Below are 26,409 nucleotides of genomic sequence, written 5' to 3'. Positions count from 1 at the left end.
CGTGCTAGGTGAGCGCTCCACCACTGAGCCCCAGGGGATGGACCATTTTACAATCAAACAAGAACAACTTTCCCTCTACCCTTGGATATTCAGTGCCTGGGGGCCTGGGAATTAAACTAACAAAAGCTGAGCAGGAGAAAAGGCAGATGGATATTAACTGTATGTGCATGAAAACTTCACAGAAAAGAGGAAAAAGCCCAAAGATGTGGCGAGATCCGGGGACTTATATACCAATTTAACAACGGGTGATAAATTGTGAAGGGAGTGTGTGGAGGAAGGAGGTGGTCACAGAGGTTTAAGTCCCCATATCCAAAGCGCCTCTCCATGGTGGCCTGGGGATGGATGAGTGGTGGCCTGGGACTCCCTTGCAGAGTGTTCTTCTTGGTCTGTAAAAGTCCTTGAGCTGTTTGCTTCTCTCCAGTCGGTGTTGGGAATGACCAAGCCTGGCCAGAGCACATGACATCCTGGGGGGTCCTGCTTGGGATTTGCCAGCTTGACACCCTCCTGTTTCTGGGGCCTCTGCATTTTCAACCACTGCCCTGTTTCCATCTGTATTCATATTCTCTCTCTCTCTCTCTCTCTCTCTCTCTCTCTCTCTCTCTCTCTCCTTTCTTCTTTCTTTCTTTCTTTTTTCTTTTCTTTTTATTTTGAGACAGGATCTTGCTAATTGCTGAGGGCTTTGCTAAATTGCAGAGGCTGGCAATCCTCCTGCCTCAGCCTCCCAAGAAGCTGGGATTACAGGCGTGCTCCACCACACCTGTCTTCACTCTCACTTATCCTTGCTAATGGTTTTCTTTTGCATCACGTCTGCCAAGCCAGACTCTGTGCTTAATGAGAATAATGGTACCATTCCTTTGCTCACTGCCACATTTCCATCCCTGTCCCATAGACCAGACCTGGCCATGAACATGGATTCCGAACCCCATGTGTCAGTTGAAATCTTGGCTCTGCCACTTAACAGAAATCTTCTCTGTCCTTGCATTTACCTCCTGGTCAGTCCTCCATTTCCCCATATGCAAAACGAGAATGCTCATCAGTGGTCCCACCGAGGGCTTTGTGGAAGGGTGTGTGAGTCCATTCATGCAGAGCCTGTCCCTGTGGTGCCATCAGGGTTCTGTCACTGTCCCAGGAGAGCATCAACATTGCTGATGTGAAAGACCTTGGATGAGGCATTGCTACACCTGGCCAGGGTCCTCCTCATCAGAAAAATGCAGAATTAAACAGAAGTTGCTGTCTGTGCGCTTGGTTACACCTGTCTCGTGCACCGTGCAACCCCTACTGACCGCCTGCCCTTGTCCCGGGCGCAGAGCCAGCTCCTTCTGAGGTCCAGGGATGGTTAAGATCTGTCCCGGCTCACTTACCACGTTCTCTCTCTCCCATGGAACAGCACAGGGAACTGTCTACAAAGAATAACAATGTAAGAGGTGCTCCCCAGGAACTGTAAGCCTCCCTGGGGTGACTTCCTAGTCCAAGGGAAGATTAAAAGTCCAAATCCTAGCAAGATCTTTGCAAACCCCTTGACAACCCGCGGCTCACCCTAGACAGGTGTAGGAATAACTGTAACCACCAGGGGGCGCTGTAGGACAACCCTGAACGCTCCACAAGCTGGGGACAGGGAGACCCATCTGAATAACCCCAAGGCGTCCATCCTGATTGCCCCCTTTTACCTCAGGGTCCAACAGAGTCGCTTCTGATTCTGTGTGTTTCAGTAGACTTTAGTTATTTATTTATTTAGCATTTTTAGGTTTAAAGGAAAATTGAGTAGAAGTTAGAGATTTCCCTATAGCCCCTGCTCTGATCTTATTGAAAAAGTTACTATTTTGTTAATCACAGGTTTGAGGACCATTGATTTTGATTTTTTAAAAAATGCATTAAGGCAGTATTTATCTTGATAGTTGAGTTGATTGGCTCTACCTTAAATTTAGCATCTGCAGTAAATGCCACATTCACTTCTGGTCCCAGGTCTGTCCCCCATTCTAGCCATGGAACCACCAGCATGCCAAAGCCCAAGGAATTCTTGTCATTTTCCCAGGCTCCATGGTTAGAAAGTGCCAATGACAGGCTCAGAACAAACAATCTAACTTCAGAATATCTGGTATATTAGTCTTTGTTGTTGTTGTTACTGTAATGAAATACTTGAAACAGGCTACTTTATAAAGAAAAGAGGTTTGTCTTAGTTCACAGTTCTGATCCGAGGTCGATGGCCTTCTTGCTGGCAGAATCCTGAAGTGGTTCAGAGCATCACATGGGGAGAGACAGGGAATGGGAATGTGTTCTCTGACTTTCCTCCCTCTTGAATCATGGGACTCTCCACTGATGGCATTATTTAATCTAAATCATTTTCCAAAGGTCCCACCTCTAAACAACATGATCAGATTCTGTTTTCTCTGTTAATACTCTGTTAATAATTTAAGGTAGAGCCAATCAACTCAACTATCAAGATAAATACTGCCTTAATACCTCACAGTTGGGATATATTTCTACACATAAAACCTTGGGTAACACACTCTTGCCATATCCCACCTAGCACCTGGTCTTTGTTACTAAGGGCATTGGAATCAAACTTTTGGGGGTCAGATTTCCTTCTCTTACTGTCTATGTGACCTTGTGCAAGTCACTTAACCTCTCTGTACCTCATTTCCCCCTTTCTAAATCTGGAATAATAATGATAGTACTTCCATGTAGCAGGCAGGAAAATCAGCCCCCCCCCCAAATAAAGATATATTTACCTGCTAATCGCTGGACAAGTGACTATTATGTAGCTACAGCCAAGAAGTCCCTGGAGCCACCAGACAGTGACAGCGGCCCTTGGAGCCTATGGAGGGGGCGTTGCCATGCCAACCCCTGATCACAGGCTGCTGGCCCCACAGCTGTGAGGGGGTGCAGCGCTGCTGTTCTGTCGCCCAGGCTGGTACAGGTCCCCGCCTCCAGACGGCCCCCAGCTTGTGCTGGTTGGATTCTAGGTGGTGCACTTGACGCGCATCCGCAGACACTTACTTCACACTTGAATTTCAATCTTTATTTCCAGTCATTGGCAGTGGCTTGATCCTCTCGTGATGGAGGTCCCGAGGGGAGACAACGGGCCCCCAGGGTGGGCTGGAGCGGGATGTTCAGGGGCGTGGTGGGCTCCACGCGCTTCCCACTTGCATTTTCAACTTACGATGGGTTTCAAGGGTGAGGCCCCATCGTAAGTTGAGGAGCACTTTGCGGTACCCTGGGACTTGCTGGGGAAACGATCGGGGGCCTGTGTTGTTCTGGGCTTTTCAAACACAGCGACGGACAAGGCAGATGCGTCTTTGTTCTGGGAAGCTGAGGGCTAGAGTGGTGGGGAGACCAAAAGAAACCCAGAGGCTGGGCTGGGCTCAGTGGTAGAGCGCTTGCCCAGCACGTGTGGGGCCCTGAGTCTCAGCACTGCGGATGGATGGATGGATGGATGGATGGATGGATGGATGGATGTTCATTGTCAACCAAATCGCAACTGAGGTCCAACCTGAGCATAGGGTGGGCCTGGAGGGGCGGGGCCTGGTCTGGAGGGGTGGAGCCTGGGACTGGAGGGGCAGGGCCTTGGTGGAGGGGTGGGCCCTGCGCTGGAGGGGCGGGGCCTGAGTGGAGGGGCGGGGCCTTGGTGGAGGGGCGGGGCCTTGGTGGAGGGGTGGGCCCTGGGCTGGAGGGGCGGGGCCTGGGTGGAGGGGTGGGCCCTGGGCTGGAGGGGCGGGGCCTGGGTGGAGGGGCGGCCCACCGACTTTCACCGCACCCCCTTGCAGACAGGAGCGTCCTGTACACTGAACTCCTGGCCAGACTCCACTTCTTCGCTGCGTCCCACCCCGCGCTGGTGGGGCAGCTGTGCCAACAGGCCCAGAGCTGGTTCCGAGTGTGCCTGCATCCTGTGCTGGTGCCCCTTGCAGGATTCCTCCAGCCCCCGGGGGGGCCCCTGCGGGCAGCCCTCACGGGCTGTCACAAAGGTGAGTGTCCCCAGCGTAGCAAATCCCGCCAGGTCCCTGCCTTCCACCCGGCAGGCGGCAGGTGCTGGGGCTGCGCCTGCTGCCACTCAGGAGCCCCGTGGGCGCTATCAGCGCAAGCCCTGGCTGTCTCCTGCTGGCTCGGCTTCTGTCCCCAGCGGCTGGAGATTACTGGTGTAAATGCTGCTAATGAGCCCGCTGCCAGAGGGTGCCTCCAAGGTCCCCTCCCAGAGAGCCCGGTGCCACTGCCCTGAGCGGCTGCAGTTCCCAGGCTTGTGCTGGGAAGCCTGGGGGCTAGGGATTGGTGCCTGGTGGCCCCAAGAGGCTGACAGAACTGCAGGCGGCCCCGGGGCCCCAGAGGGTCACGGGAGAAGAGGACCCAGGGCAGGTCATTGACTCGTTATCCTTGGTTCTTCCATCTGTCCATGCATCCTTCCTCCCTCCCATATCCCCACCAACCTTCCTGTCCACCCACCGCCCACCTGCCCTCCATCTTCCCTTCCACCCTCCCTCCCCAAACCATCCCTGCTTCCTCTGATCCCACCCTCCTACCCACGGGCTCATCTGTCTGTCCACCCAACCCCTCCTCTGCCATCTTCGCCTGACCCCACCAGCCACACCCTGCCCCATGTCAGCTTGCAGGCCACCTATGACCTGACTCTTCCTCTCCCGCCCCCACCTCTCCACTCACCATGGCTCACCCACCCGTCTCAGCCGCCTTCCTTTTATCTGCTCACCTACGATTCCTCATTCTCACTGTGACATCTCTATCAGCTCAGGGGTCAGATGCCGGGCTGTTACCAACAAGGCTCTTTCGGTACCCCAGGGCCCGGTAGAGAAAGTCACACTTCCCAGACCCTTGTTTCCAAAAGAGGCGTCCTGGGAGGCTGAGTGGGACACGTGGAGGAATCCCTCAGGGGCGGCCACTGGAGGGCTGGGCTGAGGATTCTGAGGCTGAAGTTGGTTTAGTGGGATAGACTGTGCCTTTGTCAGGATACAGGTTCAGATGTTGTGACAGAGACCAAAATGACAGTGACTTAAATAAAGTAGAATGACCTGGAGGCAGAAATTATCATTTCTGCTCTTGTCTTATTGAGTAGCACTCTGAGGCCTGGGCAAGAACCTAGATACTTTAATCGGGGCCTGGCGATGTTCCAGCCCCCACCCAGGTTCAGGCTTCCTGGGAAAGCCACTCCAAGACTTGGGGACCCTATTGTGTCCTAGGGAGTCGAGCAGATCCCCACTCACAGATGCCAATAGCACCTTTGTTCCCAGTGGTGACATCCCCATATGTCTCCAGACATCACTCACTGTCCCCTGGGGGACGGAATCACCCTGGGTGAGAACCACCAAGGACAGGCTGGGTTTAGTCCTTCCTCTTACCCACGGCAACACAATGTCACAGCAAGCCCCTTGGTCTGGCACCTGTCGACCCCTGCTACAGAACCCTGGCTCTGCTGCCTCCTCCCATGTGACTCTGGACAAGGGGCTGAATCTGTCTGTTTTCTAACTGTGAAGTGGGGGCTCTCTAGAGGATCCCCTGGCTGGGCACCTGGACACGGGCACTGAGGCCATCACTTTTGCATGGCTGCAGGTATCACCGCCATGGCGTGGAGCCTGGAAGAGAAGTTGTTGGTGGTCGGCACCCAGGATGGCCTCGTGGCTGTGTGGGACATGGAGGAGCAGCAGGTGGTCCACATTCTAACAGGACACACGGGTGAGGCTCAGCAAGGGTGGGGTGTGGTCAGCATCTTCCTCGTGTCCCACAGCAACCTCCCCACAGGTTCACTTCTCTGTATGAAAGCTGATCTCATTTCCTGCATCAGGCAGCTAGAGCTGCGTAACAAAGCTTCACGATACACAGCGACAGATACGCTGTTTCTTCAGCTCATCCTCTGCGGGTCGGTAATTCAGACTGGGCTCTGTGGGAAGTTCCTCTGGTGCCAGCCAGACTGGTTCATGCATTGGCAGTCAGTTGGCTGGTTCAGGGTGTCCTCAACCGAGATGGCTCAACGCTGCTCTGTGTGGGCCTCATCCTCTTGCAGCCAAGGTCTAGCAAAGGCAGGGTTTCCAGAAAGCAAAATGGAGCTCACAATATCTGAGTTCCAGACGTGGAGGTGGTGCTCCGTCAAGAGGATCAGAGCCCCCATGACCCGATCCCCTCTGGAAGGTTCCACCTGCCCCACTATTGTTTTGGGGCTGTTTCCAACAGACAAATTTGGGGAGAGGGACCTGCAGGCCACAGCAGATCCTAAAGGGGTGTTCCATTCTGCTTGTGTCTCCCACACGCAATTGGTTCACTGAATCCTTGACTGGGCTTGGTCCCACGTCCCTTGTGCCAGGCCCTGTCCTAGGTGCTGAAGGGAGGCGGAGCAAGGCTAACCTGAGTGGAACCCAGGCCTCCTCCCCCAGGCTAGGCACACGTCCACTGTCCACAGCTCCATGGTGAACACCTTTCTAATACGGTATTCGTGAAAAATCAAAACGAATGCAAAAACCCAAGGTGAACACGATCTCAACCTGCCTTTTTCACATTTTATTATTTTCTGAGCTGGGGATGGAGTCCAGGGCCTCACCCGTGCTAGGCAAGCCCTCTGTCACTGAGCCCCAGCCCCAGCCCCATAACTTACCCCTTCATATCGATGAGTAGAATTCCATCCTGAGAACCGACCACAGTTTGTTTATCTGTTCATCAACCTGCGTCGTTTCAATCCTTGGTGATCGTGAACAACGCTGCCGTACGCCATGGAATCTTTACACTTAGAATGCTTAAAGGCAGCAAAAATAGTTCATTGTTCCCCAGAGCTCATTATCTTCATCTCTTTGGGGGCTTCTATAACAAAATGCCACCGTCTGGGTAACTTAGGCACAACAGGAATTTATTTCTCACAATTCTGGAGCCTGGGAAGTCCAAGATCAAGGCCTCAGGGATTCGACGTCTGGTGACGGATCTCTGATTCGTTAAATTGGTCCACGTCATACACAGATGTCCCTGGCTGATGTTAGTTTGACTTGTGACTTTCTGACATTGATGGTTGAAACTCATGAGAACCTACCCATAAAACTCTTGTTTTTCATTTTCAGTCCAGTATTCAATACGTTACATGTGACATTCAACACTTTATTTTACAATGGGCCTGTGTTGGATGGCGTTGGCCAAGAGTAGGCTAATGTGAGGGTTCGTAGAAAGAAACCTCACTGGGGCTGCGGCCGGGCTCAGCGGTAGAGCAGTCGCCTCACAGGCGAGGGGAGGCCCTAGGTTCAATCCTCAGCACCACATAAAAATAAAAACACAAAATAAGGATATTGTGCCCAACTACACCTAAAAAGTAAATATTTTTTTTTTAAAAGAAAGAAATGTTACTCATTAAAAAAGAAAGAGATGTTACTTTAAAAGGTTCTACCTTGCCTAGCATGTGTGAGGTCTTGAGTTCCATCTCTAGCACCACAAGAATAAACAAATGGATACAAAGTAATACCAACTTCCACTTTATCAGCAAAGTGAGGAATTAGTTGATTTCTTTTATCAGTTTGCCACATTCAGATGATCAATCTTTAGAATTTTTACCAATATGGTAGGTAATTAGGACATATTGGTATTTTGTTTGCATTTTTTGTGAAGTCGATCATGATTTTCAAATGTTTATTGTTTACCAACACTATTTTTTGTAAAAATCCTATTTATTTTCTTTGTCCAAGTTGTGAGTAGATCATTTGCATTAGTTCTTGATTATTTGTAAGAACTCTTTGTTTATTAAGTGCCGCAGTCTGGCTGGGCACAAATCACGAGCCACTAAAGCAGGAACAAATTTTATTTTTTCTACTGCAAGAAAAAACCTCACACACGCTCCTGGGGAATCCTCCCGAAAAAGCCACGAGGCTCCTCCAGGAACCCCCAGCCGGAAATATCTCCCCGGGAAAACCCTCCTCCTGCCCTTCGCCAACCAATGGGAACTCCCGGGGAATCCCCGTGAGAACTAAAAATAGCGCGAGAACTCAAAATTAGCGCTAGAACTCAAAAGTAGCGGCAGAGGCAGATATTAACGCCTTGCCTGTCAATCAATACTGTTGGCAAAATGCCAGGGGCCATACAGACTCGGCTGTGGCTCTCAGCATCTCCCCCCTTCTGTTTAAATAAACAACAAGTAATGTGGCTTAGGGACCGTGCCTGTTAGGTAGTCCAATTCAACATATGGTCCTTACCCGTCATCGGATGAACTGACCTCTAGGCGTCAGCCTCCTGTCTTAGGTTGGTACCATTACAATCGGATCATACCCGTCACTGACTACCGGTCCAGCATACAGCCATACTTGTGGATAGGCCTTTGCACCAGTGGGGGGGTGAGGTTCTTTGCCTCACCTCTGTTGGCCCCCAAACTTGTCCTTGGTGCCAATGGGGGGGTGAGGTTCTTTGCCTCACCTCTGTTGGCCCCCAAATTTTAGACCATCACTAGTAGAAGGGAGGAGGATGAAAAATGCCATGACACCAAGCCAATTGAGGGCTCCTTTGAAAAATTGTACCACCGGTGACACCATCAGCAAAGATGCCAGCATTACCACAATTCGCTGCACCAACAGATAGTTCACAATGCATACAAGTGATACATAGTCCAGGCAAGTTCTGCAAGCAGTTCAAAGTAGAGGAATCTGTCAATATGTCCATTTCTTCCCAAAGTAAATCTACTCCTTGATTGAGCATTACTTGTTGAGTTATTATTCACTGATGCATCAGTTTATACAGTTTGTTGATAGCTACCGAAGAAGCTGTAGTTTGGTTTTATCTTTGTCTTCACCGGCACTGGGATGAAGATAGGAATTCTGGCAATGATGCTAGGAAAAAAATTATGTAACATTCCAACAGGCATTAAGAAAACAATTTTTTGAACAATTTACATTATCCTGAACAGAATTATTAAATATAATGAGAAGGAAAGGTGAAAGCAAACAAACAGATCTGTTAACCTCCTTATTTGTTCACATATTAAAACAATTTTCAACAGCTGTTTACCCAATCTAAATTAAACCATTAAAATCACGTGAATAAAAAAAAAATTCGGATCCATTTATTCATGAGCGCTCCTCATATAAGATATATGGACATACACACATACAGACATACAACACAAAACAGAAGTGTGCGCACATAACATACAACATATAAGACAATAATAAAGGCCTTGTAGCTTTACCTAGGTGAAATCTCCATTGCAATGTTTAAAAACTCCACAGTCAAAAAATAAAACATAGTCAAAAAACAAAACTGATCAGAAAAACATTAACCTAGGTTTGTATGAGCTCGAAAAATAAAATAGAACTTTATGATGTGGGAAAAATGCAATAATAAAATAGATATTGAAAAAAGGCACCGTGGTTAATCACTGTCGCAGATGTAAGAATAGCCAAGCTGGAGCTCTGGATATCAGCTGTTATGGATTTCAGTCAAATCATCTTCTTTTTCTGTAGAAATTGTTTTGGTTAACCTCTCTGGAATCCAAATCGGCTGCTGTTCTCCCTGTGGGAACACACAAACGGAACCCCGACTCCAGACAATAACTGGGTCGGGACCTTTCCATTGTCCTGTTAGAATATCTTTCCAAAGTACCTTAGGCTTATGTACATTTTTCGGATACATATGTCTTTCCGCAGCACTAAGTCCTGATGAATCCAAATTTAGAAAGTTTAGAGTAAAAAGGGTTATTTTAAGTTTATCTTTGGGGGATATATACCCCTTTCCAATTCCCTCTTTTTGCTTTAATAAGTACGTTTTAATAGTTTGATGAGCTCTTTCAACTATGCCTTGTCTCTGTGGATTGTATGGGATTCCTGTTATATGAGTAATACCAAAAGATGAGCAAAATTGTTTAAAAGAGTTAGAAGTGTAACCAGGACCATTATCAGTTTTTAACTGTTTAGGAATACCCACAGTGGCAAAATTTTGTAAGCAATGAGCTATAACATCTTTAGTTTTTTCTCCGGCATGAAGGGAGCCCATCAAAAATCCGGAAGAAGTATCAACTGTAACATGTAAATATTTTAATTTTCCAAATTCTGGCAAGTGTGTGACGTCCATCTGCCAAATATGGTTAGGTATCAGTCCTCTAGGATTGACTCCAAGATTAACTTGTGGTAAAAAGGTCACACAATTTTGGCATTGTTTTATTATATGCCTGGCTTGTTCCTTAGTTATTTTAAAACGCTTTTGTAAAGTATTAGCATTAACGTGAAACCTTTTATGAAAATTTGTAGCTTCTTCTACAGTAGAAAAAATATGTATATCATGTGTAGTTTTATCTGCTAAATCATTGCCCAAACTAAGGGCTCCAGGCAATCCTGTATGTGCCCTGATATGTCCTATAAAGAATGGATCTTTTCTATCCCAGATTAGACTTTGTATAGTGGAAAACAAAGAGAAAACAGTAGAGGAAGGGGAAATCCTACCAGCATCTTCAAGGGATATTATAGCATTAACTATATACTGACTATCAGAAAATAAATTAAATACAGAATCTTTAAACATCACAAAAGCTTGTAAAACTGCATTGAGCTCTACCTTTTGAGCTGATTGTTTGGGAACTAAAAATGTAAAAGTTTGATCAGGGGTAACTACTGCTGCTGTACCATTATTAGACCCATCAGTGAATATATTTGGAGCATTCACGATAGGTGTTTTTCTTGTCATTTTAGGAAAAACTACAGGATGCTTAGACCAAAAAGACAACAAAGGATTAGATGGTAAATGATTATCAAATGAAACATTTGATTTACACATGATTATTGCCCATGTATTTAACTCATTAGCTAACTCATCAATTTGCTCCATAGTATATGGAGTAATAATTTTATTGGGAGAAATTCCAAACACTCCCTTTGCTGCTTTTATTCCTTTCAGTATTAATTGTCCTACAGCCTCAGGATACCTAGTAAGAATAGTGTTAGGAGAGTAAGATAAATGTATCCACAATAATGGACCTTCTTGCCAAAATACTCCTGTAGGAATATTTTTTGTTGGTATTACAATGAATAATAAAGGCAAACTTATATCAATTCTGTCCAAATGCATATTTTCCATATATGTTTCAATAATTTTTAATGCCTTTCTTGCTTCAGGAGTTAATATGCGGGGTGAATTTGGATCTGATGGACCTTTTAGGATATCAAATAAAGGTCCTAACTCTCCTGTTGGTATGCCTAGATAAGGCCTTATCCAATTTATATCTCCCAACAACTTTTGAAAGTCATTAAGCGATTTGAGTTGATCTACTCGTATTTGAATTTTAGGTGGACGGACCATGGTTGAGGATAATAGAACTCCTAAATAATTAATTGGAAAATTTAATTGTACTTTATCTATTGCTATCTCTAGATTATAATTTTTTAACAAATTTGTAAGTGTGGCATAACATTCCAACAATGTGTTTTTATCTTTGTGTGCTAACAATACATCATCCATATAGTGAAATATTTGTAGTTCAGGATTTTGATTTCTAAGTGGCTGGATTGCTTTATTAACATAAATTTGACACATAGTTGGGCTGTTAGCCATCCTTTGAGGGAGCACTTTCCATTCATATCTCTGATCAGGACCTTCATGATTCAGTGCAGGGATAGTAAATGCAAAATGTGGACTATCCTCAGGATGAATTGGAATTGAAAAGAAACAATCTTTAATATCTATAGCTAAAACATACCAGGTTTTTGGTAAAGCAGACAATTGAGGAATCCCTGATTGAGCAGGTCCCATAATAACCATCTCATTATTAATGGCTCTTAAATCTTGTAATAATCTCCATTTACCAGATTTCTTTTTAATGACAAAAATGGGAGTATTATAGGGAGATACAGAAGGTTGTATATGTCCCTCCGCTAATTGTTGTTTGACCAGGTCATGGGCTGCTTGTATCTTTTCTTTAGTCAGGGGCCACTGAGAAACCCATACTGGTCTATCTGATTTCCAAGTGATTTTTATTGCCTCAGTGACCCCTTCTGAAAACCCAGTCCATGTCTATTTATTCTTTGATCTATTTGTATTGGTGCTGCTATACCTTGTTCTTGTTTTTCTAATCTTTTTCCTTTCCTAAAACCTTGTCTAGCCATAATAGTGGGTGCATTTTGATTGATATTATTTGTTAATGTCAAACCTAATTGATCTAAGACATCTCGTCCCCATAAATTTACGGGAAGATGATCCAATACATATGGCTGTATAGTTCCTTCACATCCTTCAGGATCCTTCCAATCTAAGACCATTGCACTTCTATGGGGATTAGTTGCCACTCCTAGGCCTCGAAGCGTTTGAGTGGCTTGTTGTAATGGCCAATGTTTTGGCCATTCTTGACGAGATATGATGCTAAGGTCTGCACCTGTATCCAGTAGCCCATTAAATTCATGTCCTTGAATATTTAGTTTTAGCATTGGGCGAGAATCTAAATTCAAAGACAGCATAGCCCAATCTACACCTGTGGAGCCTAAACCCCTGGAACCTCTTTCCATAGTAGTACTGGAAAATTTATCATGTAGGCTGGATATTATTAATAACTGTGCTATTCTATCTCCTGGTGAAATTACTGATATACCCTTTGGAGAACTAGCTATAATTTTTATTTCACCTTCATAATCGGGATCAATTACCCCGGGACTTATCATAAGTCCTTTTAGCGTAGAAGAACTACGTCCTAACAATAAGCCTACTGTTCCTTGGGGAAGAGGTCCTTTTACTCCTGTGGGAATGATTTGAACTCCCATCTCTGGAGTTAGTACTGCTCTGGCGGAGGCGCAGATGTCCAACCCTGCGCTCCCTCTGGTTCGTCTGATGAGAGATCTGATGGATAATGTGTCCTGGGTACTACCCTGATGGGGTTGCTGGGTTCCTCCGTGGTTTTTCTGGGTTCCTCCAGTGCCCCGTACATTTGTGGTCGTGGGCCCCGGAGCATTGGGCCCCCCTGTCCGTTTTTTGGCAATGGAGCCTGATGCCTTTCTCCACGATATCGTGGGTAACCACCTGGTCCTTGTCTATTTTTTGATAATGGAGTACCCTCTATGGTGGTTTGAGAACGGCATTCATTAGCCCAGTGTCTCCCTCTACGGCATCGTGGGCAAATATTTGGTGTTCTATTCCTTTGATACCTAACTTTGTTAAACCTTCCTCCTATGGGGCAACTCCTTTTAAAATGTCCTGTTTGTTCACAATTGTAGCATGTTTTTGGCCTGGCATCTAAAGCCTGTTGTACTGCTGCCAAGACTTGTCCTTGTTCATTAATGTCTCTACATAATTTAATATATGTGTTTAAATCTTCATGTCTCCATGGTCTAATGACCTCTCTGCAGCAACGATTTGCTTGGTCATAAGCCAGTTGTTTTATAAATGGCATTGCTTGTTCTGTGTCACCAAAAATTTTGGAGGCTGTTTGAATAAGCCTATCTACAAAGTCAGCGTAAGGTTCATTAGGTCTCTGTATTACCTTAGATAGCTGACCTTGTAAATCTCCATGTCCTTGTAAAGTCTTCCATGCCCTAACTGCGTCTGCAGCAATCTGTGCATATACAGCAGGATCATATTGAATTTGTTGCCGCTGACCCTCATAAGGTCCTTTTCCTAGCAACATCTCTAGACTTCTTTGAGGGTAACCGGCTGCTGCATTTCGTCTAGCTGTCTCCCTGCAAAATTCCTCATTGGCAACCTTCCATAACAAATATTGTCCTCCATTTAGCACAGATCTACACATGCTAGCCCAATCTGCTGGAGTCATGTCCAAGTTAGTAATGGATTCGACCATGCTTACAGTGAAGGGTGCATGAGGACCATAGGTTGTTACAGCCTCCTTTAATTGCTTCACTGTTTTGAACTCTAACTCACGGTGAATTCGCTGCCCTCCTGCCTGCTCAAGTACAGGGCATGCTAATCTTTGAGGTCCTGTCTCAGGATCCCATCTATCAACTACGGGGGTTGAGGGGGTTGAGGGCCACTCAGCTATCTCCATAGGTGGAGCTGTTGGCTGAATTACGCCCTCTGGTGATAGATCGGTGTTAGTAGCAGCCTCCTGTTGTTGCTTCCCCCCTGATAGCTGTTTCTCCTCTAAGCTTTCTTCCTTTAAATTTTCTTCCTCTGTCTGACTAGCTTGAGAGACCTTCTCTTTTGCTTGATCTAAATTGTCTTTCTCCATGGTTTGAACCTCTAACAATTTATTTAACACTCTTTCAGTTTGTTTTTTACTAATTTCTAATCTGTTACAAAGATAACGCAACCCAAAAAGATAACACAAAACAAGACCGAAACAGAATGAAACAAAAATGGAACAAAAAATCGTTGTATCAATTTTCCTATTTTCTGGACATGTGCATTTGTGGTCTATTTCTATCTCTTCCTCAGGGGCAAACAACTTCAAACCTTGAGCCAACCATTTTTCCCAGTCTGCCTGAGAAAATTCTAGGGATAGGCAGCTTGAAACAAAACCAAAACAAATCAAAGCAAGAACATATTGTTTTTTAAAATGGTCACCCATTCTCTTGCCTTCCCTTAGGGGTAAGCAATTTCACTTACCCCGAAGCTTCAGACGTTCCCCGTCCGGGCCGCCAAATGCCGCAGTCTGGCTGGGCACAAATCACGAGCCACTAAAGCAGGAACAAATTTTATTTTTTCTACTGCAAGAAAAAACCTCACACACGCTCCTGGGGAATCCTCCCGAAAAAGCCACGAGGCTCCTCCAGGAACCCCCAGCCGGAAATATCTCCCCGGGAAAACCCTCCTCCTGCCCTTCGCCAACCAATGGGAACTCCCGGGGAATCCCCGTGAGAACTAAAAATAGCGCGAGAACTCAAAATTAGCGCTAGAACTCAAAAGTAGCGGCAGAGGCGGATATTAACGCCTTGCCTGTCAATCAATACTGTTGGCAAAATGCCAGGGGCCATACAGACTCGGCTGTGGCTCTCAGCAATTAAGGAGTGTCTATTAGTCTGTTTTATGTTGTAAATATTTTTTTCCCATCTGTCATGTGCCTTTCAACTACATTTTATATTCCTGAAGCTTCACATATTCAGGTAATCAATTGGTCAGTTTCTTCCTTTTATTTCTTCCAAATTTTATGTTTTGTTTGGGATATGTCTTTCCAAGATTATAAAAATTACAGGAGATTTCTTATAGTCTTTCAAGAATTGTACACTATTCTTAAAGCATGTTTATTAATTTTTAAATAGTCTCTGAATGTTGAACCTTTGTAAAATTCAATTGTCTCTGCTTATTACAAATTCAACATCTGGGACAGTTGATTGAATCCCAACCCATTTTGTTACTCTTAATTTTGTTCAGTTGCCATCCATTAATTTCCATCTTTTCTTTGGTAGAGCAGGGTACTTATAAACTGACGGGCCTTTGATAGTTATAAGGACACAATGTTTCTGGCTAACAGACCCTCCCTTCACATTCTGCTGCAGGAGAGGTGAGGTGTGTTAAAGTTTTTGCAGAAGGGATTCTTGCCATCTCTGCCTCAAGGGACCACACTCTGCGCGCGTGGAACTTACTTTCTGGCCAGGAGAAATTTACCATTTGGGATGGAGGCTCGAAAAATTCCACTGAACCCCAGATCTGGAACCTTCATGTGGATGAGACAAATAAAATCATGTATTCAACCTCTGGCTCCAAGGTAATGAACATCTAAGGAAGGCTGATGGAGTAGGTTCTTCCCATACAGAAGGGCTCTCTGAAATGGGGGGGAGTGGGTGCAAACGGGGGCACACACCACTTGAAAGGGCATCAGAGGAAGTTCACATGATATTGAGAGTATTTTTTCTCTTAATATCTGTGGCTTTCCATCTTTTCTAATAGAGTACGTTAAGGCTATATATTTCCCTCTAAGTACAGCTTTATCTGCATCCCATCAACACTTGTTTTTTGAGACAGGAGTCTCACTGTCTTGCCAGGTTGGCAAATCTCGTGATTCTGCTGCCTCAGTCTCCTGAGAGACTGGCATGACCAGTGTACATCACTATGCCCCGATCCACACTTTTAATGTGTTGTGTTTTCATTTACGTGCAGCTCAAAATGCTTTCAGATTTCACTTTTGAGTTCTTGCTTGACCCATATGCTCTAGAAAAGTGTGCGGTCAGTTTCCCAAAAATTCTGGGGTTTCCAGATAGTGTTCTGTTATTTTTTTCTAGTTGGATTCTTTTTCTATGATGTGAATCCTTTCAAATTTATTGAGGTGACTTATGATCTCTCTTAGTAATATTCATGTAAATCTGAAAACGATGCGCGCTCCACTGTGTCCTTCCATTATGTGAGTCATAACCCTGTGATCGATGCTTTATGAATGGAGACACCCAAGAGCATAGTGGATAAAAGCTCAGTAACTAAAGCAAGGGAAAAAACCTATAAACTCGTCCTTCGGTATCCACGGGGATTGGTTTCAGGACTTTTTCAGATTTCAAAATTCACAGGTGCTCAAGTCTCTTTTATAAAATGGTATAGTATTTGCATCTAAACTGTGCATATTTTAAATCATCTCTAGATCACTTATTTACCAAATGCAGTGAACGTGCTATGTGCACAGGCATTATAGTATATTTTGGGGGGGATGACATCAAGAATAAAAGTCTGTACATGTTCAGTGCAAATGTAATTTTAGGAAATATGTTGAATCCCTGATTGAATTCACAGGTGTGGAACCATCAGCGGTAGATGGGAGTGACCTCGGTCACATCACTCCCTTGTCCCCACCTACTTCATAAGATCATGACTGCACAACACCAGCATAGTGCCGGGCAAAAAGCACCAAGTAATTAGTATCTATTAATTACTATATTACATTAGCAACTGGTAGTTGTTACCAGGAGTACTGGTGCTTATGAACTGTGCTGTCCAGTGCAGGAGTCCTGGGGCAGATAGGACTAAGGGAACACTTGAAATGAGGCTGCTCTCACCTGCTGGATTTCAGAGACTTAGTATGATAAAAATGGTCTGAACTATTGCTGTCATAATTTTTAATAGCAATTACATCTTCAGCTGCTAACATTTGGATGTGCCAGGTTAGGTGAAATACATTTTAAAAATTGATCCCACCTGTTTCTTTTGACCTTTTTAAAGTGGCTAATAAAAATTTAAAATTACATGCAGCTTGCATTACATTTTTAGTAGACAGGGAGTGTTTAAATCTTTGAGAAAAATTCATCTCAAAATTGATTATAAAAATCATCTTTGGGATTAGCAAAAGTTTGGAAAAGTATAAAGAAGAAAAGTATAAAGAAGTAAACCCCCAAGATAATCACTGTTAACATCATGTGATTCTGCTTTGTGCAGTGTGTGTGGGCATATGAGTTTTTCTGTGTGGGCACGTGTATATAGTGAAATTGGATTAAACCAGATGTGCAGTTTTATGAAACTGTTTTCCCACTTACTATTTAATAAGCCCCTGAGTATTTGCCAATAACTAAACATTCTTCAAAACCATGTGCTTAGCAATTGGGTAAGATTCCATTATTGTTGACTCTATATAATTTATTTAATCCTTTGTTGTTGGACGTAGAGGTTGTTTCCATGTCTTTGCCCTTACAAATAACTGAATAACTTTGTGTGTGTGTATAGTCTTAACTCCCACTGGAGCTCATACATGCACACCATCGTGTCTGTCTGTCTTTTTTTTTGAGATGGGGTCTCACTATATTGTCCAGGTGGGTTTCTGCCTCCTGGGGTTCAAGCGATCCTTCTTCAGCTTCCTGAGTAGTTGGGACAAGAGATCCTCCTGCCTCAGTCTCCCAAGTACCTGGGACTCCAAGCACAGGCCACCAGGCCTGGCTCACCCTTTAATTTTTTAATATATACTTTGGAGGTAGAATGAACATCAAAAGTTTAATAATCAAATGAATAATGCCCCTTAAAAAAGATACTTTTGAGGAAGTTAAATTGGATTTGAAGCTGCTTTATTCAATAATCACTTGTAACAACAGGTATGTCGATGCCTGGAGCACTGCTGACCTTTTTTCTGTGTTTAAAACTTTTAAATTCTGGAACAATTTTGGGTTTAGGGAAGAGCTGCGTCGAGGTGAGCGTCCCCTAACCCTCCACCCGGCCTCCCTGTTGACCACATCTTCTGTACCAAGAGTAAGTTGGTCACATCGAGACATTAATATTGATGATCGCTGTCAGCTCAGCTCTGACTTTATTGGGAGTCCGTCAGTGGTCCACATGGGTCCTTTTGTTTTTCCAAGATCCGACACAAGATCCGTAGCTCCTTTTATTTTTTCCTCTGTGAGGTGTCAGTGCTGAAGATGGAAAGCATGAACCACAGAGAGGGATGGCTCTCGTCTCGCGTGGTGGCTGTGCCCGCGTCCAGCTACTGGGAGCTGACATCCAGGGTTCAAGGCCAGCCAGGGCAGCTCAGGAAGAAAGACAGGAACAAGAGAAAGGAAGGAAGGAAGGGAGGGAGGAGAGGGAGGGAGGAAAAGTGGGGTAGAAACAAGGGTCTGATCTGCCTCTGGAGGCGCAGGGGGGCGCTGCAGGACGGCTGTGCTGTTCACCGTTCCCTAGATCAGCGCTTGGAGTTTAGAAACGGCCGAGCTGGTTTTCCGCATCCCGGGAGACGGCGCCGATCCCTGGGTGAGCACGGCCCTGCTGGCTCCCCAGACCAGGCTGCTGACCGTGTCCAGGGGCGGCGAGGTCACTCTGTGGAACTCGGCCACGGGGAGCCTGCAGGGGAAGCACCGTTTGTCCAGCATCCAAGAGGAGACCCCCACCTGTGCCGTCTCGGTCCAGACGCAAGGCAAGGTGGTCACTGGGTTCAGCGATGGCTCCATCTCTTTGGTAAGTCACTTTGCTGCCCGTGAGGCGGGCATCTGTATCAAGACACTCCGGAGGTGGGAGAAGACCGGGCCTGGTGCTTTTTCTGTACGATGTGCAGCTTCTCGATTCATCACAGTTCAGGAAACCTCTGGGGGTGTTTCCCAGGGCCTGGGTGATGTGGCAATGGTAGAGTTGGGTCCTTCCAGGAGGCGTTGGTAGGCATCCTCTCAGACAGGCCAGCAGCTGAATGCTATCCCCGAGTTCCACATGGTGGACAGATGCTCCCATGGACATTTATGTCTGGACCAACCTGCTAGGTCAGCTGGGAGGGGAAGGGCCCCCAGCTATGACATTGTACCTGTTTCCAACAAGAAGCTTTCAGAAAGACAGAAAACCATTACGGGGACCTAGGTGCGATTGCAAAAGCAAGTCACATAAGGAGTTGTAATGGAGAAGCACAGGCGCCATGCTAGACAGGGGATGAACTGTAGAAATGTCAGAGCCCTGTCTTGGGCAACTTTGCATTGCTCTAGTTAAATGCCTGAGGATAGGAACTTTATAGAGAAAAAAAGGTTTATTTGGGCTCACAGTTCTAGAGACAGGCAAGTTCAAGAGCACGGTGTCAGCATCTGCCCAGCTTCTGGTGAGGGCCTTGAGCTAATCCACAGAAAAAGTTGGACTAGCCCACAGCCATGGCCATTCTTTTAAATGTCGTCCATGAGATTTTGGGTTTCAGTGACAGGGCTGGGACTGCACGGCCCACAAAGCTAAACATATTTACTTTCTGGCTTGTTCCAGAAAAAGTTTGCCGAGCTCTGGGATAGAGGTGTTTTCATGGAAATAACAAATTCTCATGGGGCGCTCACTCTCTGAGGACTCCATGTCTGTCACGTTATCTCACCCTGGAAACAGCATCAGGATGTAGTTGTCATTGTTGTCGGTCACAGCGAGGTAAACTGAGGCGCAGAGAAGGACGGCCATTTGCCTAAAGCCGCACCCCTGGGGAGAGGTTTCCAACCCCAGCAGCCTGGCTCTGGCCCTGTGCTCGACGGCTGTGCCCAGCTTCCCAGAGCGAGGCTTTCTGGACCTGAGATTCTTGACGTCTAGGGACTGTCCACTCTTTGCTCTGGGGTTTGCCCTGACCTTGTAGGACATGGAGCATCATCCCTGACCCCTACTCACCCAATGCAGAGTATCCTCCATCCTAACATCCAAAGATGTCCTCAGGTCACCCTGCGGAGGACCGCTGCCCCAGACACATGGTGTAGAAAAAGGGCAGCTTACGTCCAGGACCTGGGGTGGACAGTTATTATGTGAGTGACCATTAAAACTCATACGGACAGCAGTCAGCCCTGGGAAGGGGGACCATGGGGGACGGTGGGGTGACGCTCACACACATTCCAGGCAGTTCTTGGTTTTAGAATCTTATACAGTATCCTTGTTGAATCATCTAGCTCAGTGGTCGAGGGGGGCACTTAGCATGTGCAGGCCCCGGGTTCCATCCTGGCATCAGAAAGGAGGAGGAGGGGGAGGAGGAGGGGGAGGAGGGGGAGGAGGAGGAGGGGGACGAGGGAGAGGAGGAGGAGGGGGAGGAGGAGGAAGAGGGGGAGGAGGAGGAGGGGGAGGAGGAGGAGGGGGAGGAGGAGGAGGGGGGGGAGGAGGGAGAGGAGGGATAGGAGGAGGAGGAGGGGGGAGGAGGAGGAGGATCACCTAAAAAAATAAGCAATAACAATCATGAAGAAGAAATTCACTTCGTCCTGCCTGTACTAAATAAAGATTGAACAACTTATCTTTAAAATATTTTACTGGTGCAAATGACTCACTTTTAGGGCTACCTGTGCAGCCCATCTATCCAAGATAATGAATGTAAAGCTTTCAATTTGGGGCCTGTTGTGGGTCAGGGGCTCAAAATCAGTAGCTGAATTTGGGATGAATATCAGGATTGAGGAATAAACCTTCCCTTCAGAAATGGAGAGTGTGTGGTTAGTTACTGCACTGGTATAACTGAAGCTGGGAACTTTATAAAGAAGACAAGTTTATTTAGCTCACAGCTTTAGAGGCTGAAGGTCCAAGGTCAGGTGACCCCATTGAAGGGCATCCTGGCAGGAAGGCAAGGGAGAGGAAGAGATTGCATCGACAGACAGAAAGGAGAGAGTGGTGTCTGAGGTCCCGCAACACCTAGTGAGGGTATGTGAGTCCCTTTTCTGCTTCTATAACATGATGCCACAGACGGGGGAAGTTGTAAAGAAAAGGGGTTCATCTGTGTCCATGGTTCTTGAGGTCTAGTTTGTAAGGCACCATCTAGTGATGGCCTTTTGCTAGCAGGGTCTGCGGTCAGTGCCGGGGAGCTTGCGTGTGTATGTGTGTGTGCGTGTGTGTCTAGGTGTGATCGCTCTCCCTCTCCTCATAAAGCCACTGGGATTCAGGTATGAAGTCCCCACCATAATGACCTTATCTAACTCTAGTCACCTCTCAAAGACCCCAAGTCGAGTTTCCACTCTTAATACTTCACACTGGGGACCAAATCTCCATACATGGACCCTGGGGCCACCAGGCCCTTCCCAGACTCTGGCGGAGGCCACGTCCCCACTGACCTAAGGCTGTTTGCAGGTCCCACTCCTGCGGCTCCTCACCGCCTCCCAGCACCACTGCACCAGGAGCCGAGCTGCCCATGCATGAGCCCCGGGGACACCCTGAAACCCTGGCCATGCCACATGGCTTCCTCTGGCTCCAACCTGTGTCTTATCTGATTCTGGGGGTGTGAGGGGGACTGGGGATGGAACTCGGGGGCCCTCGACGGCTGGGCCACATCCCAGCCCTGTTTTGTATTTGACTTGGAGACCGGGTCGTGCTGAGCTGCTTAGGGCCTGGCTTTTGCTGAAGCTGGCTTTGAACTCAGAATGCTTCTGCCTCAGGCTCCTCAGCTCCTGGGAGGGTGCGTGCCTCACCTGTGGGTCCCGACCTGTGCTTGTCTTATCTGAGATCTCCAGAGCTCCTTCAAGGATAGCAAATGGTGCTGGAATGTTCCCTGGGCCCCTGAGCGGTTCTGACAGCGTCTGCACCAGGGCCGCTGTGGCAGGGTGACTCCACGCCCTCCTCCACCTGCCATGACCCTGCCAAGAGGTCCCGGCTTCCTCTCCCACTTAATAAGGGGCAGCTGGGGGGCCAGGGGTTGAGGATCCTCTCAGCATCACGGCCCTGGGCCAAATCCAAGCTCTGTGGAAGGGCTTGACCTTTGTCCTTGGCTCTGGACAGGTTTCCCCTGGAGGAGACAGGTTGCTGGAGAAGCTTCCAGAAGCTGTGGGATTCCTGGTGGTCTCTGAAGACGAGTCCCTTCTTGCTGCAGGTAGCGTCTGACTTTCCTTTTCAAGTGTTGGGGGAGACATTCAAAGTCAGGTGGGAAGTGGGGAGGGCTGGGGGACAGGGAAGATTCCTAAGTCAGGGTCAGCAGGCTTTAGCCAAGGGCCACCGAGCCAACAGGTTTTGGCTTCTCAGGCCGGAGAGCGTGTGTCGCAAGGCCCCAGTCTGCCTTTAGGGCACAGAAGCCAGTTTGGGCACTTTGTACAGCCCGCGTGGTCTTGTGCCCGCATGAGTTCACGGACACTGGCTTTGAAATTCCGTATCAGTCTCATCTGCCCTGAAATCCTAGTTATACTTTCATCTCTTTCAACCATTTGAAAATGAAGAAAGTGTCCTTGGCTCAAGGACCACACAACAAAAGGCCCTGAGCCGCCCTGGATGCCGGGGTCCTGGGAATCTCCTAATGGCTTTAGGCTTCAGGAACAGGTATCCCTGCGGGACAATCACAGTGGCCAAGCGCACCAAGGGACAGCAGAAGATGGAGATGCTTTTGTGCCCAGGGCTGAGCCTGTCCGTGCCATCCCCGGGGTTAGGTCCGGCAGCCTCCAGGAAGGACATCGGGTCGTTGAAAGCGACTGTGATGGGTGTTATGACAAGGCGAGAATCAGGGTCTGGGGAGCGTGTCACAGGGTTCCCTGCCTTTCTCCAGGGACGTCAAGGAGGACTCCCCAGTAGAGGGGACCAACGGATGCTCCACAGCCCAATCTTAAAAAAAAAAAAATTAATGACATATAATAATGGCACATATTATGGGGCACACTGTGAGAATCTGGTTATGTATACAGTGGGTAATGGTCGAATCAGGGGAATTTCATCTCCATCTCCTTGAACATTGATGATTCCTTTGTGCCAGGAATCTTCAGCTCACCTTTTCTAATTCTCTTATAAAATATGTAATAAATTATTAAATGCTATAGTCACCCCAGTGCACTGTAGGAGACAGGGGTGAATTATTCCTATCTGAATGGCTTCAGTACCTGCTGTCCAGCCCCCCGCCCCTTCCCTTCCCTTCCCATCCCTGAGCAACACTGTTCCACGCTGCGCTCCCAGGAGGCCGACTTCCTCACTTCCACATGTGATGAGAATATGCAGCAGTTGTCTTTCTGCGCCTACTGAATGTCCACCCACAGGGCTGGGGCAGTCGCTCAGCGGCAGAGCACTTGCCTAGCATGTGCAAGGCACTGGGTTCAATCCTTAGCTTTGCATTAAAAAATAAGCAAAATAAAAGCATGCTGTCCATCTACAACTACCAGAAAATTAATAAAAAGAAAGATTGTCCACTGGTGCCACGCCACCCATATGGTCACGAACAACAAGATTTAATTATTTTTGTGGCTGAATCCTATGACCACCACAGGCTGACATTTCCAGGGGCCAAAGACACGGGCCAGCCCCAACCAGTAATAAAGGCCATGTTTGTGATGGTGAATGTTCTAGAAATCCTCTTACAGGAGGTAAAAAAGGCAATAGGTGGCATTCATGTTAATCATCTCTCTCACTTAACCCTGTCAACCCAAAGACTTAGCAGGGAATCAATGTGAGAAATCATTGGTGGGATAGTTCACATTCTTTTTCTGTTCATTTTTGTAACTAGGTTTTTGAAATCTGGTGTGTGCTTCACACTTACGGGATATCTTGATTCCCGCCAACCACATTAACAGCCACCAGTGACGGACGGGAACTGATTTGGACAGTGCAGGTCAGCAGGCTGACTGATTATAGACTGACTGATGATTGATTGAGATACCTTCTCTCCTCTTTCCAAAAGAACTGTTGGTGGTTTAAGAAAGAATATCAGAGCTGGAGGCACAAAATAGAATCAGGATTGAGGCCAAAGCATCAAGGACCTTCATCACCTAGAAAGGCCTTTCAACTGGGCTTCAGGTCTGGCTCCTTCCAGCAGCCAATGAGTGGATGGAACCTGGGCTATTCCCCATTCACAGTTTTGGAAACCAGTCTCTTGTTCTCAAAACCAGCCTGACCCCAATTTAGCAAAGATAAGACAAGGGTCCCTTTTAAAGATTATGCATAGGAGTGCCATGTGGGCTCCCCAAGACTGTGTTCAGTTCCATGAAACACTAGGACTCACAGAACTCAGAAAAGGCAAAAACCTATCATACACACAGTGATAGTTAATGGCAGCAAAAGGATTCAGATTAAAATCAGCAAAGAGAAGAGGGTCACGGGACAGAGCCCAGGAAACAGTGGACACGAGTTCTCTCCTGGTGGCCTGTCTCGCTTCTCTCAGCAGCAAGTGCAGTCAGGACACTGCTGTCCCGCTGACCGGGGGTTCACCAAGGCCCGGTTGGTCCCACGGGCGGAGCTGGTCGTCTGCATGGCTGACCTTAGTCTCCAACCTTCCCAAGGTCAAGCTGATGCTGCCAGTCTAAAGCTCCCACCAGAAGTCACTTTGTTACTGTCTAATGGGACACCAATCCCCCAGGTACAGAAAGACCACTCATGCCGGGCGTGGAGGTGCACACCTGTAACCCCGGCAACTCAGGAAGCTGAAGCAGGAGGATTGCAAGTTCAAACCAGCCTCAGCAATTTAGCAAGCCCCTGTTTCAAAATTTTAAAAAATGATAATGAGCAGGTCTGGGGATGCGGGTCAGGGTTAAGCACAAAGAAAAACAAAAAGACCGCTGCTACCAGGTCCTACCAGGCAGCATTCCAAAAGCTGGGCAAAGGCCGGATCTGATGTGCAGGGTTGGACAGCTCAGGGTGCTGGTTAACCCTCACCTCCCAGGTATATACACACACCCTCTGGGGTCACTAATTTGATGCGCAAGTTTCTTATAACAGCCTTCTGCGGGAGCCGTGCCTTCCACCAAACAGACAAAGCCCCCACAACCTCACAGAGGCTCTGCAGGGGGTGAGTGGAGCGCTGACCCCACCTGCCTGCTGACTTGGCTTGGTCCTGGGGTCCTCAAGAGGCTGGCACAGCACGCTGGGGCCCGCCCCCAGCACGAGTCTCTGCTTTGATAACAGTGGCTAATGCGTAGGGTGCTGCGGGCTGGTCAGAACCCGGCCTGAGTGATCTACTCCTCTACTCTCCAACAGTAGCTCCGGAAAGAGGGCACGTTCATTATTCTCATTTCCAGATGAGGAAACTAAAGCCCAGAGAGGTTAAGTAACTTGCTGAAATCACAGAGAGGGTCTGGGTTTAACTCCATGTTCTCAAACATGACGGGGACTCGCATCAGAATCTCTATTTATTTACCCATGATGTCATGTTTGTGAACACCTGGAAGAATGAACTGGTGGCCTTCGTACTCTATAGGCAGTAATTTCTGGGATGGTGCCAGGTGCCTGCTGGAATAAGATCCACGTTAGTGACACTGGGAATGAGCAGCTCAATCTGGGACCCACAGTGTTCAAGGAACAGAACTCTTTTTGTAAAGTAAGAAGGTGTTTACACACACATGCGCTCACACACACACATGCTCTCACACACACACACACAGAGTCGTGTTACTCTTCCAGCCGTGGGGCACACCCCGACTCAATGAGAAAAAAGGGGCCTCCCATTCGGCCTTTGCCCACCGCCCTGCCCCTGGGTGGGCTGCCAGGTGACACGCAGAGCCTCAGTGGACTCTGCACGTCCGGTGGAACAAGGGTCTAGGGTGAGCATCCTCATCGATGAAGTAGATGAACTAGTAAAAATGTGTTGATCCGTCACCCAGGTCCCCGGGCCTCCTGCCCTGCTCGTTCCTTGCGGCCCTGCAGTGCTCTCTCCCCCTTCACTATCCAGTCCCCCCAGCCTCCTCGCTGCCCTCAGCCGGCCCCGGCCTCTGCTGCCTCCTGGGCATCCCCTGGCCTCCCCCTCTCCAGGGACTTCCACTTCCTCGTCCCTCCAAGGCCAGGTCAGACGTCCTGAGCTGTGCCAACCCACCACACAAACGGGGGGACTTAAAGCAATAGAAAGAGCTTCTCTCGTGGTTCTGGAGGCCAGAGTCCAACCCGAGGCCTTGGCAGAGCCCTGCCCCCTCCTGAAACCCGTGGGGGAGGGTCCTCCCAGCTTCTGCCAAAAGCTTTCCTTCGACTTGTCACCCCCTCGGTTCGGTGCTGGCCTCTGTCTTCACTTGACCTCTCCTCTGTGTGGGCCTCTGTGCCATTTTCCCTGCCTCTGGTGTCCTCATAACAACCTGTAATCCCGTCCCTCTTTCCCTTCTCCCCCCCTCTTCTACTAACCAGCTTCCACATTATTATAACAAAATACCTGAGCTGGGGAACTTATAAAGAGAAAAGGTTCTTTGAGCTCAGTTCTGGAGGCCTCATTGCTTCCGGCCTCTAGTGGGGACCCCAGATGGTAACAGCAGGGAG

General features: G+C 47.4%; 1 protein-coding gene across 2 annotated transcripts in view; it reads left to right on the top strand.

The window, feature by feature from the left end:
• Nwd1 (NACHT and WD repeat domain containing 1) overlaps positions 1-26,409 on the top strand; it is a 61,070-nt gene that overhangs the window by 26,524 nt on the left and 8,137 nt on the right. For both annotated transcript variants that reach the window (XM_026390044.2, XM_026390045.2), the window contains exons 9-13: positions 3,765-3,962; positions 5,554-5,676; positions 15,387-15,595; positions 18,475-18,747; positions 21,982-22,072. In XM_026390044.2, coding sequence (XP_026245829.2) covers positions 3,765-3,962; positions 5,554-5,676; positions 15,387-15,595; positions 18,475-18,747; positions 21,982-22,072 — 894 coding nt within the window. The remainder of the gene's footprint in view (positions 1-3,764; positions 3,963-5,553; positions 5,677-15,386; positions 15,596-18,474; positions 18,748-21,981; positions 22,073-26,409) is intronic.

The sequence above is a fragment of the Urocitellus parryii genome, chromosome 3 (assembly GCF_045843805.1).
Source record: "Urocitellus parryii isolate mUroPar1 chromosome 3, mUroPar1.hap1, whole genome shotgun sequence".
NCBI classification, from domain to species: Eukaryota; Metazoa; Chordata; class Mammalia; order Rodentia; family Sciuridae; genus Urocitellus; species Urocitellus parryii.
This window is presented reverse-complemented; position numbering and strand designations above follow the sequence as displayed.